Raw genomic sequence first — 13,449 nt, forward strand, 5'->3', positions numbered from 1 at the left:
CAGCTTGTCTGAGGCCTAGGGCTGGTGGGGAAAGCTTCTTGGCTTCTTCCCAGAGGCAGGGGAGGAGGATGGTGACTAGGAAAGCAGGCTAGGGCTCCATGTTGCAATTTCAGGCTGTACTGGGACCTTTGCTCCATGATCTGTCTATGGAGGGGAGGGAACACCAACTCTGGAGGCTGCTGGGATTGGGGTGGGGGTTCATGGGAGGCAGTCCTTCTGTAAGAGCAGCTAAGAGCAGCTGGGGTAAGGAGAGGAAGGGGAGAAGCATGAACTGGGTTGGTCCGCAGGGAAATGCCACTGTCCTGTAGGGAGGCAGGGGTGGTGCTGGGCTGAGGGGGTGGCTGGCTGGGGAGGAGTCAGTGTGGTGGGGAAGCTGCCCCGGGGGCGGGGGTGAAGACGCCAGGGCTCTGTTCTCTCTCCGGCTGGGCTCCGGCTCATTCTGCCTGGCAGGAAGGAGCAGTGGCCCGACCCCTTGGCAGTCCCTCCCCTCAGCCTTTCCCCATATTACTTCCCTGGGGCTCTGGGTCCCTCTCTTGTTCAGCTCCTGCTCCTCCTAGGCTGCTGCCTGCTGAAGCCTCTGGACAAGGGACTGCACCATCCTCTTCTCTCAGCAAAGGGGCTCCAGAGACAGTCCCAGCCAGGAAGTCTGGTGGCCTGGGCATTCGGTGGGTCTTCCCCTCAGCACTGGCCTGGGGCTCTGTGTATGTGTGTCTGGTGCATAGTGGGGGGGCCAGTGGATATTAGAAAGGGGTCTTTGGGGAGAAGGGAGAGATGATGATGCCAATGGAAGCTTGAGCAGTGACAGGATTCTATTTAGGTCCTAGAATAACTCCTGAGGGGCCATGAGTGAGGAAGTACTGTATGTGAATGGGGGCAACACTTCGAGGCAACAGGTTTGTGCTGGGATCCTGGGAAGTGGCAGGAGTGAGATTGTCTAGCAAGATGTTTCACTGGGTGGAGAGAACCTCGATCGCATGTCCTGGTCCTGCCCAACTTTAGCTGTCCCCAGTGCTGGAGTGAGGGGGAAAGGGCTCTGACAGAACCAGGGCAGATGTGCTCAAACAGTCCCTGATGGCCTGGAGATAGGCCCTGCGGAGAAAAGATGGCATGGTGGCTGAGAGCTCAGACTTTGGAGTCAAAGAGACTAGACTTGGAATCTTAGTCAAACTGCTTAACAGTGTGGCCATAGGCAATTTAGTTAATCTCTTTGAACTTCAGTTTTCTCATCTGTAAAATGGGCATAAAAATAGTCTGACCTCATAAAGGTACTATGAAGAAGGTATGTGAAGCCTTAACACAGGCCGATATCTCAAGTAAATGTTAGCACTGATGAAGAAGGAGCCCAGTTTTGGAAGAGTATAACCTGGGTTGTTCCTGCAGGACAGTTCCTTGGTAATGTACAGGGCTCCAGGAAGAGATGTCCTTGTGGCTGGAGGCCCCTGTGCCTGACGTTTCTCCTGGTAAGCTGCTTTACTCCAGCCCTCTCCCCTGAGCCAGGCCCCAGCCAGGCCCCAGCTGCTCTCCTCCCGCAGGAATCAGCCTCCTTCAATACCTGCCTTCTGCCCTTCCCCAGAGAGATGTTCTTGCCTCCTCTTGCCCAGGGTACCTCTGCCCTGGTTCTGGTGCCTTGACCTTTGCAGGCACCTACTGGTTCTTCTCAATCTGGGTTTGTGACTGGGAAGAACCTGGTGGCAGGCCCAGTGCTTACTAGCTCTGGCTTTGAAGAGTTCTATCTGATGTCTAAAATAGATGCATATCAGCCCCTCACGGGAACCAAGGTTAACATCCGAGGGGCAGGGAACTGCAAGCTGCAAGCGGCTAGTTCTAGAGGCCTACAGAAATCCCAGGGTCCTGAAGTCTGAGCTGATGTTTTGCCGCCCTCTATGGGTGGAGATAAGTTTGCAGTTTCCCACGAGGAACACCAGGAAAGTGGTGGGGGAGGACCTGAGACCCCCTTGCACCTCTCTTTCCAGGCTCAGACTCCGCTGTGGAGCTGTGGGAAGCAGACGCACAAGATGCAAACAGCCAGGAGCTGGGAGGCAGCAACTTCACCCTCAGAGAGGAAGCCCGCCTGCCTCAATCAGCTAGGAGCACTTTGGGGGTGGGGCTGGAGGCAGCAGAGCCCACATCCCTGCACCCTGGGGTGGAGGCCCCTCCAGAGTCCACAGGTGAGGAGCTACTGGATTTGGAGGAGGTAGGGGCTCCATGAATCTGAGAGGGGTACCTGGAGGCTCTTTACCTTATAAGAGCATGATTAAGTCTGAAGGCTTTGGTGTCAAGGAGACCTGAGTGATCTGAGTGAATTTTGTCTCTAGCTTAAGCCTTTCTGAGCCTCAGTCTCCTTATTTATAAAATGGAAATAATAATAGTACTTATCTCTTATGGTTGTCAGGATTGATGCACATAAAGAGCTCACATAGTACCTGGGACGTAATAAATAGCACTTGGCATACGAGAGCTACTTTCTTATAATAGAGAGGCTAAACTGCGTATTAAAAGGGCATGAGCACTGAGCACTGAGTGCTCAGGGCAGTGGCCAGCTGGGCACCAAGCTCGTTCCTTGGAGAAGAACATTAAGACACTTCTCTGTATCCAGAGCTCCGTCCACAAAAGCGGAAAAAGGGGCCAGCCCCCAAAATGCTGGGGAATGAGCTGTGCAGTGTGTGTGGAGACAAGGCATCTGGCTTCCACTACAACGTGCTGAGTTGCGAAGGTTGCAAGGGATTCTTCCGCCGCAGTGTCATCAAAGGGGCACGCTACGTCTGCCACAGTGGGGGCCACTGCCCCATGGATACCTATATGCGTCGCAAGTGCCAGGAGTGTCGCCTTCGCAAATGCCGCCAGGCTGGCATGCGGGAGGAGTGTGAGTACCTGAGGATGGAGTTGGGGAGGGGCCGATGGGAAAGAGGGCACAGGCAGGTGCCAGGATGTGAGGGCAGACAGGCAGCTGAGTCTACAGGGCCTTCTGACGCTGTCTGTAAATGTGGATTTGAATATCTTCCTTGCCCTTACCCAATGATCTCTGCTCTTCTGGAGCCTCAAACTACCTCTCAGGCCCATCCTTGCTTCCTTCCTCCCCCTCTTCTGCCCTCCTTATGTCTGGTCCCATCCTTAGGTGTCCTGTCAGAAGAACAGATTCGCCTGAAGAAACTGAAGCGGCAAGAGGAAGAAAAGGCTCAGGCCACATCCTTACCCCCAGGGGCATCCTCACCTCCCCAAGTCCTGCCCCAGCTCAGCCCAGAACAACTCGACATGATTGAGAAGCTGGTGGCTGCCCAGCAACAGTGTAACAGACGCTCCTTTTCTGACCGGCTTCGAGTCACGGTACCTGAGGGACCTGGGGAGAGGTGGCTGTGGCCAGAATGTCAGCTGGCTTCTTGGTATTTGACCGAGAGTGGTTTGTTTTTTTTCCTTCCTTGCCCTCCGGGTAGCCTTGGCCCATGGCACCAGATCCCCAGAGCCGGGAGGCCCGTCAGCAGCGCTTTGCCCACTTCACTGAGTTGGCCATTGTCTCAGTGCAGGAGATCGTGGATTTTGCCAAACAGCTGCCTGGCTTCCTGCAGCTCAGTCGGGAGGACCAGATTGCCCTGCTGAAGACCTCTGCGATCGAGGTGGCTGGCAGGGTGGAGGGGTGAAGGGAGAACCAGAGTAGGATTATCTGTGGGAGGGGCCCCCAGACAGCCAGCTAGGAAGCCAGATCCACAGGGAAGTAGGGATGAGGGGCTTGACCTTCCCTCGAAGGTGCCCCATGCCAAGACCAGCCCGCTGCATCCCTGTTTGAGGTTTGCTACTTGTGTGCAGGTGATGCTTCTGGAGACATCTCGGAGGTACAACCCTGGGAGTGAGAGTATCACCTTCCTCAAAGATTTCAGTTATAACCGGGAAGACTTTGCCAAAGCAGGTGAGAACTGAGATCACAAAGAGACTGCATCGGATGGACAGTTCTTGTCCTGGGGCCCGTAGTGACTCCAGGGCCACAGGTCCAAGGTTTGAGTGGCTATAAAGAGAATGCTTCACTTCTTTTTTCCAAGACAGAAAGTTGGAATGCTAACTGGCCTTTCTCAACTGCCCCAAGTAGAATCCTGTCTGTTGTATTAGGCCGGTGGTTCTCAGATTGTGTTCCAAGGAACCTGAGCGGAGGGAGTTCCGTGGAAGTGTCACCTTAGAGGAGAAACAAGGAGGGACAGTAATGTCCTTTATCTTTAGCCAAACAATAAGCTCCATTTAAATCTGCTTTATATATAGTGCTTCTGCATAATGTTTTGCTTCAAGAAAAGATTTTACAGCTAGAAAGAAAAAGCGAAAACAACCATGCCAAGCCTTTTAGTAGTCACTAATAAGCGAATCTTTCTCAGATGTGCTCTTTAAGGATCATTTAGACTAATTTCCTCCTATTTTTTAATTGCTCTTTCTGATGAGCCATCAAACTGGAGCTGAAACCTGGCAAACGTGCCTAGATGGGGAAGCTTTAGGATAAGAGTGGCTGCTTCTATCCCCATTCTGTACCTGGAGTATTTTCTCCAAGAATTTGTTCCCATTGCGACCGTCTAACTGATGCTGGCTTGCAGGCTAAGCAGTGTTGGTTTCCTCATATTCAGTTACTGGTAATATTTGTGTTATGAGAGCAGGGTTGGGAAAGGATGGAAAGCTGGGGGACTTGAACTGAGGCTCAACTGGGTAAGTGAGTCTATAAAATATGGCTGATGTTGTGACTTGGTTCTTGAAGTTGATAGATCCTGGTTTCCAGGGCAGAGCTCATAAAGTCTCCTCTGGTGTCTGGTCACTCAGGCCAGGTCATGTGCCTCTTGTCCCAACACAGCCAGTGAGCTTTCTAGGAAGGCCTCCCTTAACTATAGGGCATGGCAGGGTTGTGTTGGCACCTCTTGCCTTCAGTGTGCTGCCTGAATATATGGGCATCTAATAGGAACAGTTTAATGACTTTTCCCAGCTTAAAAAACCCACGCCTACCCTCTTTCTCTACCAAAACGTCTTTCCTCCAAGTGGTTATTATCCCAATCTTTAACCACGGCCTTCTCCTTCATAACATCCTTCTCTCTGAACCCTTCCCAGTTTTCATGTCTGTGTGTTCCTTCAGTACTCATGGACTTGTGCTGTCCGAATCTGTACCTATTTATAGATCCATTCATATAAGCAGTTTTGACATCATGTTTGCCTTTCACTGGTCATTTTGTCAGTGAGGTCTTAGGGAGAAAGAATGGGCTCATTTTTCCTGGTCTCCTTCTCCCTCTACATGACTAATGATGTGGATTGGAGGTGTTCATTTAGCAAGTAGCAGCAGACACTTGCAGGGTGCATAACCCAACTCTAGAACCTCCTAGTCCTCCCTGTACAAATAAACTGTTCAGTACAATTCAAGGCTCAGTACTACAACGAATGCTTTATAAAATGGGGCTTGTCCATTAAGTGGATCAACACATTTGATAAACATCCGGGGAAACTACAGGAAGTGACTAATCTTGCAAGAAGCTTCAAATGGAAAAGTTAGCAGATGGTTGCTAAAAGAAATTTGAGAAAGCCTAGGGAACAGCGTGGGGTGGGGAGACTTTTGACTGTGTGTGGGAGAAGTGTTCTTTAGATGTCATGACTGAAGGTCATGGTTTGTTGAACTTCAGTCTCCTCAGCAAGAAGACTGGTTCTATTTTTAAATTTTTATTATCAAAAACTCATATAGTAGTTACCATATATGCCACACATTATTCTAAGGACCCATTGTGAGGTAGGTACTATTATCACCATTTTACAGATGGAAAAACCAAAGCTCAGAGAGGTTAAATAACTTACCGAAGGTCACACAGCCTAGTAAATGGTAGAGCCAGGACTTAAATCCAGATATTCTGGCACCATAGTCTACACCCTCAACCACGTTGCTAATTTCCCCCAGGAAGCGAAACGTGAAATGTATCTCTAGTACTCAAACAAGTAAGGCTAATTGCTAGTGAAAAAGTCTTTTTTATAAACAAAAACAAGTTGCCTCTATTTCTAGTAATGTGGGGCTCTCAATAATTTTAATCAGAATAACAGAATTATTATTATCATCTAATTCACCACCCCTTATACATCAGCATAGTGCTTAGTGCTCTGCCTGCTGTATCGTTTAACCACACAACAGTCTTACGAGTTTAGAGATGATTCCCATATCACAGGTGAAGCTTAGAGAGGTTAAGAAACTGGCCCAAGGTTATAGAGCAGAGCCATAGAGACTTCTTATTGAGTTCCTAGTTGTTCCCTAAGTTGTGAAGTTGGAGGAGGGAAGGAAGTTCCTTCTACTAGTGCCACATGCCTAGCCTCTCTTCTTCCTCCCCAGGACTGCAAGTGGAGTTCATCAACCCCATCTTCGAGTTCTCCAGAGCCATGAATGAGCTGCAACTCAATGATGCTGAGTTTGCTTTGCTCATTGCCATCAGCATCTTTTCTGCAGGTGTGGAGAAGGGGCAAGAAGGAAAATGAGCAAGAGACTTGAACTAAGGAGGGCTGAAGGCCCCATAGGGCAGATATCATAGGGATAGAAGCACTTGCTGTGTTATTTTGGGATGGGAGAGGTTGGGTGGGGCATGTCCCTATTTTTTGGTTGCTCCTCAACTCTGTTGGTGACCTATAGACCGGCCCAACGTGCAGGACCAGCTCCAGGTAGAGAGGCTGCAACACACATATGTGGAGGCCCTGCATGCCTACGTCTCCATCCACCACCCCCATGTGAGTCTCCCCTTTGTACCCTTTTCCTCCTCTCCACAGGATCATTCCCTGACACACTACTTCTCCTTCAAAGATCCCTCCCACTAGATCTTGCAGACAATTCTCTACCTCTCCCACAACTCTCCTACCCTTGCCCTCTATCCTGGGGAGAGACAAAAGCTATACTTGTTCCTTCCCCTCTCCCAGGACCGGCTGATGTTCCCAAGGATGCTAATGAAGCTGGTGAGCCTCAGGACACTGAGCAGTGTCCACTCAGAGCAAGTGTTTGCGCTACGCCTGGAGGACAAAAAGCTTCCCCCGCTGCTCTCTGAGATCTGGGATGTGCACGAATAACAGTCCTTTACCCTTTTCTGTTTTCCTGGTTGGCCGTGAGGCCCTGTGGTTGCCTCCGAGAGGTGGAACAGACTGAGAAGGGCAAACATTCCTGGGAGCTGGGCAAAGGAGAGCCTTGTGTGGCATTAAAGGAGAGTCAAAGCGTTGGGAGTTTTGTGGCTGCTGGGCAGAGGGTTCCTGCCAAAGCTGTGCTCCATTTGAACACTGTGCTGACCCTACCAAATGGATGAACTTGGGGGCCACTTTGCACAAGGTTCTCCAGGGCCCTGCCCATCCTGCCTCCACCACTTCCTGTTTTCCCCAAAGGGCCCCAAGAGAAATTCTCCACTGTCACTCTGCGGCTTGGCTATAAATGCCTTGGGGCTGCCTCACTGATAGGTCCGGCACTGTTTGTACAGGAAGACCAAAATAAATAAAAAATGAGAGAAACACTTTCCAGTTAGGGAGTGGGGGAACGGCAATAGAGGAATGCCTGAGTCCTTTAGGATTGCTCCCAGACTCAGAAGAAGGAAACAAGTTACAAGTGCTTAGCAGTGACACAGGACCGACCTCCTTTTACTAGTCCCATTGCGCTGTTAGGGTATATAAAATGCCAAAGCTCAGATGCCCCTTCCGTTTCATGATCCGGGGGAGGATCATGTTGTCTTTCCATGCACCTGTGTTCGCGTGCGCGCGTGTATGCTTTGATTTTTCTGTTGGCATCTAAAAGAGAGGGCACAGCAGACCCTCCTGTGGGACAGGAAGAAAAGCACCCGAGGCCAGAGGTAAGCTGCCCAGTCTCGGATAGGACGTCTCAGGAAGACTGGACTCCATTTCCCAGCGGGCACCGCGGTACTGCTCACGCCCCCTTCCCTTGAAGCGCACCCGGTGTAGGTGATACTGCGCCGCGCCTTCCGGCCTTAATTCCCCCCGCCGCCCCTGAATTGGTATGCTCCACCGCCGGAGCAGTCGGCTTTTCAGCCCAGGAGGTTGGGCACTTCCAAGCCGTGTGCAGGGGGAGAAAGGTGAGGTGTGGAGGGGGTGGTCACAAGTCTCAGGGGCCGTTTATCTTACGAAGTCTCTTCTCGATTAATCCACCTTTCATTGCAATGGGCTTTATTACCATGTGGAATTAAAATTTGCGCAACCTAAACAAAAGGTATTCCTTTGGGTTCTCCCCTTGGCCCGCAGGGGCGCTGGGCTGGCCCCGCGCTCCCCTTTACGTCCCGACTCACACACGTATAGGTGTGTGCGTCGCCGCCTTCCTCCCGAGGTCGGCTCCACCCTCGGCGCTCGGCTTAGTGCCGCTCTGTCCCCCCTCCCCGGGGGGCGAATGGTACAGCCCCTGGCCCCCCTAGCCTCCCCTTCTTCACCGGATCGGAGTTGTACGTGCCCCCCGGTGCAGACGCGGAACTGGCGTGCGCTCCGAGCGGCGCCCGCGCCGGGGAGTTAATGACGCTCCGCTGCCGGCGTACATCTGACTGGGCCTGGCCAATGCCCCGAGTCTTGGGAGGTAGGAAGGTCCGGGCCACTGGGGGCCCTGAAGGGGTCTTTATTTGGGACGGGGATCCTAGGAAGAAACGGGCTCTGAGAGGAAACAGGGGCTCTAGGGGCGGGGGGCGGGGGTAATCTAGGGAGGCCCTAAAGGAGCGTGAGGAAGCTTGCGGTCTCGAGAGCAAGTGGGGGTCCGAAGAGAAGGGGCGGGCTAGAAGTGGGGGCGCTCCGAGCTGCCGAGGGGGTGTGGGCCGTGGGCCTGGGCGCAGCTCGCGGCGGCTGGGCTCGATTCTTGCCGGTCTGGCTGGCGGCACTGGTTCCGGGGCGGAGGCGGGGGAGAACTGTCCAGCAGGTGAGGGGGCGGCCAGAGCTGTCCAGCCCCGGGGCCGATCCGGGATTGGCACCTGGCACGCGCGCGCGTGAGCGTGTGTGTGTGTGTGTGTGTGTGTGTGTGTGTGTGTGTGCGCGCGCGCCTTATTTTTGGTTAGGGTTTAAAGAACCACCTCTGGTTCTTAAAACATTTTTTTTTTTAATTTTAATTTGGTGTTTCAAAATTGGCTTGTTAGGTGGAGACACTGTAATCTTTTCTGCAACTGCTTCCCTCTGCATCCTCGTGCATCTCTAAATTCTTCCACTTTTTCCTGCCTTACCCTCTTCTCCAGCCCTGCCTATTGCCTGCCTCATTGCTCTCGTTCTCCCCCCACGCTGGACCAGTCTGTGCTGATATGCTTGCAAGGTCACTGCCTTGGGAGGGGGAGGAGATGAGAGAGCCTCCTCTAGTGCTCATGTCAGCAAAGATGTCATATCGTTCTCTGGTTCCTGTGGTTTTACTATGACATCCTGCCCCAAACGAGGGACGAGTCCAAAAGGCTGGTTAATGTAGCCATTTGTAGGCAGAAAAGACGTCAATAGCTTAAAGAAAGGTCTATAGATTCTAAATCTGCTTCTGGATGAAGTGGACGGTGGTGTAGGACTTCAGCAGATAGGTATGTATTTCGAACTTGATGCCTTTGGAATATAGGAGCTAGAAACCTGGAGTTCCACGTTAGTAAATGTGGTTGAGGCAGGAGGCAGAGTCTGAGTTTGGGTGGACGTGAAGACTGTGAGTTATAGGTGGTGTTAGAAGATTTGTGAGGAGGGGAGAGAATAGGAAGAAAAACCTTGGTTGTCTGCAATCCGAATAACCAAAGGCAGTGGCTGTTGATGAGATAGGAATTGTAACTAAAAATTTATTCTATTGCTAGTAGCTAGAATAATCATAAGATTTCAGGGTCTTTGTAGCTTTAGAGGGAGATGAGCACTGTAGAGCATGATAATGACTTGAGTTTTAGAAAATATTTCTCGGTGGAGAGGGCTGGGATACTACCAAGGTTACAGGCCTGATGCCTAATATACTAGTGGAGGATGCTTCAGATGTGATCTTTGAAATTTTAGCAGGAAAGGGCTCCTGGCTTTCAATGTAAACATAGATTTCAAGGCTTAGCCTTAAGCTCTGGTCCTGTAGATTCTGTTTTAAGATGCAGTGGGTCCTCGAATAATGTCGTTTTATTCAACATCATTTAGTTATAAAGTTGATGAGATGCTATAAGAACTTAACTCTTGTTTATGTCAATTAGCCTATGTTAAAATTGGTTTTGTTATACATCGTTTCACTTAAAAATGAAGAACCTATTGACGATGTTAAGTGAGGATTTACTGTACTTTGGCTCTCACCCTAGGCATTTTCCACTTATTCGTTATAGAATGAATTATGCTTTTATTCATCTCCCATTGCATTTCTCTGTTTCTCTCCTTTTCTCATTCTACTTGGGAGAAACTGAATTCAGCTCTGTAACAGTGCTTCACGTTCTCTAGGATGCTCATGGCTCCATAGCATTGGAGAGAACCAGAGAACTTTCTGGGTGGCAGTGATGCCTAGAAATGAGTATATAGCATGCTTGGGAACTTGGTTTTGGTTGTGTGGAAAGGAGATATCTCTTTCAAACTCTAGAATTAGGACAAAGGGCAAACTAAAGACAAGTGAGGGAGAAGAAAACCTAATAATTAGCAGGTGCTATCAGTGGAAGAGGTGTCTCCAGATTCAAGGAGAGTGAATTGTTATGGTCCCTGGCCGACTCTGGAGTAGCAGCTGCTAGCACTGTGCGGTCACCAAGCAGAGGAGGGGCTGTGGCTCTGTTATAAATAGTACTGGGAGCCAGAGTTGCTATGGAGACAAAACTGAATCCTATTACCTGCTGGTCCTCTATTGGGAGCACTGGGAAAGGAGGGGGCAGTATTTTGAGGATTTGAGAGGTATTGCAAATAGGTCTTTTTAATTTAATTATTATTATTAAGTAGGGGAGAAAAAAGATAGAACTTCTACTCATTATCTGAATCAAATAGGACCTTGAGCATACAGGAAGTGTGTATGTCTGTGTGTGTAGGAGTGCATGAAGCCCCAAAGAAGGGAGCGGCGTGTGAGTGTGTGTGTGTAATGTAGTGGGATCCTCTCTGTGTGTATAGTGAACAGGTCTTAGTGTGTGGCCATGTGTAGAGCATAGAGGTGGAATTCTGGAAGTGTTGAAAATAGCCTTGTAGGGGACTGAAACATTTTATTACAGAAGTATTTGGAGACCCAAGAGGAAATAAATTATAATTAAGAACATAAAAGCTTTTCCTAATTTTTGGACTATAGTTTAGAAATTCCTCTGAGCATCTCTCCCTGTCTTTGCATAAATCCTGTCATTTCCATATCTAATTCCTAATCTTTGTAAGGTATAGAAGGAATAGGTCTCATTTTGTGTATAATATTACTGATTCCAATCCTGGGACTAAAATAGAGGACTATGATTCAGCACCAAGGGCAGAGCTAGTAGCAGTAGCCACTGGGCCCCTTTCTTGCTTGAAGAGGGAAGAAAAATGGTTTAGATAAAGAGGGTGGGACATAGATATTCTTCATTTGAGATTGCATGAGGTAGAATAGCCAGCCATTATTGTCTGGCTGCAATTAACCATACAGTATACATGCTAGTTTTACATCAAACTGAATGCAGAATATTGGAACAGAGAATAATTAGGTTTCCACTTAGAGCAAGGAGTGCAGATTAGTACTGATAGAGAGTATGGTTTGATCATGATCCACCCTGGAGTGGTCCTGAAAGTGACTTAATTTTTGTTATCATAATGACTGAGTCCAGATTAGACTAACTAGGTCTGTTTTTCAGAAACAGAGCCTCAGGGGCAAGGCTGGGAATGAACTGCTTTATAGGGATGGAAAAGTGAGCCATTATTTATCCTACTTCTTGACATTTGACTCTTAGAGCTCATAAACCTACACCAAACTCTAGGCTTGGGAAAGTGTCAGGTTCTTCTATCTTTAGTACTAAAATGAAAGACCTTCTGACCTATGCCCCTGGCTGGGATGAAGCTGAGAGGGCTGAGTCCCTTAGGCACAGCAGTGGATTTTATCAGTACTTTTTTCCTATTAGACTTGGATTTTCAGATCATATCAGAATTCCTCCTGGGGACACTGACTCCTTGCTTGGTGCCTTGAAGTTTCTTTGAAATGAACTGATGAATTGGAACCATGGTGCAAAAGAAGAAGTTCTGTCCTCGGTTACTTGACTATCTAGTGATCGTAGGCGCCAGGTAACCAAGAAAAGACTTGATTTTTGCTTTATCCTCAGGGATGGCCCTCAAATCTGCATTATTCCCTCTTCCTCATTTCCATATTGATTTGCGTATCTCATTCTTCCCCTCTTATTTTACTCTGATGAGATCCCTGATGCCAGTAATAAAAACACAGGCGGATTGAGAGTAGTGGCCTAGAGGAAAAAGACAGAGTAAAACTCTGCACTTAACTAGCATCTTTGTGATCTTGAAGAAATATACTCCATATACCCCAATTTCCTTGTTTTGTAAAAAAGGTAAAAGTACATTGTGCTCCTTCTCTCTCAATATATGCTCATTTGGTAATTCATTAGCTAACATACCTTGAAAGACACTAATTATCGTAAAGTGTCAGTGATTCTTTTATTGTCAGTTTTTCTCTCATTTCAGGATAGGTGTCTCCATGACAGTACAGGCCTCATTTAGCTTACCAGCTAAATATTTGCAAGCAGCACCCATAGTTTCCAAGATCCCAAAGTTCAAAAAATAACATTCTGAAATTTATTTGTTGACTGTGGTAAAATTTGATAGAGCACTTTATCCTTTCAGACTGCCGAATTTGTCTTTATATTCTCCAGGCACCCAAGCAGTGATAGCGTGGCCCAGACCCCTGAGTTGCTTCGGCGATACCCATTAGAGGATCACGCTGAGTTTCCACTGCCCCCAGATGTAGTGTTCTTCTGCCAGCCAGAGGGCTGTCTGAGTGTGCGGCAGCGGCGTATGAGCCTGCGGGATGATACCTCTTTTGTCTTCACCCTCACTGACAAGGACACTGGAGTCACGCGTTATGGCATCTGTGTTAACTTCTACCGCTCCTTTCAGAAGCGAATGCCTAAGGAAAAGGGGGAAGCTGGGACAGGGTCCCGTGGGAAGGAAGGACCCAAGGCCACCTGTGCCTCAGAAGAGGTTGGCACTGAGAGCTTGGAGAGCGGCTCATCCCTACAGCCTCCCAGCACTGACTCTACCCCTGATGTGAACCAGTCTCCTCATGGAAAACGCCGGGCCAAGGCAGGGAGCCGTTCCCGCAACAGTACTCTGACGTCCCTGTGCGTGCTCAGCCACTACCCCTTCTTCTCCACCTTCCGAGAGTGTCTGTACACCCTCAAACGTCTGGTGGACTGCTGTAGTGAGCGACTGCTGGGCAAGAAACTGGGCATCCCTCGAGGCATACAAAGGTACAGTTGGCCACTGATGCTCAGAAGAGGGGGAGCATTTAAGAGATGAGATATAATAGTCTGTGAGGGGCATAAGAAATTTCCTCTAAAGCCTGAGGTCCTTCAG

At 49.2% G+C, this 13,449-nt stretch overlaps 2 protein-coding genes across 53 annotated transcripts in view; both read left to right on the forward strand.

Moving 5' to 3' along the window:
- The first annotated feature begins 185 nt into the window (after positions 1-185).
- NR1H3 (nuclear receptor subfamily 1 group H member 3) lies at positions 186-7,197 on the forward strand. 3 transcript variants are annotated; one of them, XM_036220853.1, is made up of 10 exons: positions 186-243; positions 558-665; positions 1,974-2,168; positions 2,597-2,863; positions 3,116-3,324; positions 3,432-3,611; positions 3,802-3,901; positions 6,326-6,439; positions 6,620-6,714; positions 6,901-7,197. In XM_036220853.1, exons 1-10 carry the CDS (start codon positions 201-203, stop codon positions 7,045-7,047), a joined length of 1,458 nt encoding a protein of 485 aa, XP_036076746.1. In that variant the 5' UTR covers positions 186-200; the 3' UTR covers positions 7,048-7,197. The 3 variants fall into 3 exon arrangements, with proteins under 3 accessions (XP_036076746.1, XP_036076747.1, XP_016002182.1); XM_016146696.2 differs by lacking the exon at positions 186-243 and adding an exon at positions 1,381-1,460; XM_036220854.1 differs by lacking the exon at positions 6,620-6,714 and having other exon boundaries at positions 6,901-7,193.
- Positions 7,198-8,193: 996 nt separating this feature from the next.
- MADD (MAP kinase activating death domain) overlaps positions 8,194-13,449 on the forward strand; it is a 35,084-nt gene continuing 29,828 nt past the window's right edge. For 27 of the 50 annotated variants that reach the window (XM_016146663.2, XM_016146679.2, XM_016146666.2 and 24 more), the window contains exons 1-3: positions 8,196-8,539; positions 11,988-12,147; positions 12,747-13,343. In XM_016146663.2, the coding sequence (XP_016002149.2) occupies positions 12,086-12,147; positions 12,747-13,343 (659 nt within the window). In that variant the 5' untranslated portion in view covers positions 8,196-8,539; positions 11,988-12,085. Of the gene's footprint in view, positions 8,540-11,987; positions 12,148-12,746; positions 13,344-13,449 lie in introns of all 50 variants that reach the window. The other 23 variants (XM_016146658.2, XM_016146673.2, XM_016146659.2 and 20 more) reach the window with 3 other exon arrangements.

Source organism: Rousettus aegyptiacus, unplaced genomic scaffold (assembly GCF_014176215.1).
Source record: "Rousettus aegyptiacus isolate mRouAeg1 unplaced genomic scaffold, mRouAeg1.p scaffold_m13_p_5, whole genome shotgun sequence".
Lineage (NCBI taxonomy): Eukaryota > Metazoa > Chordata > Mammalia > Chiroptera > Pteropodidae > Rousettus > Rousettus aegyptiacus.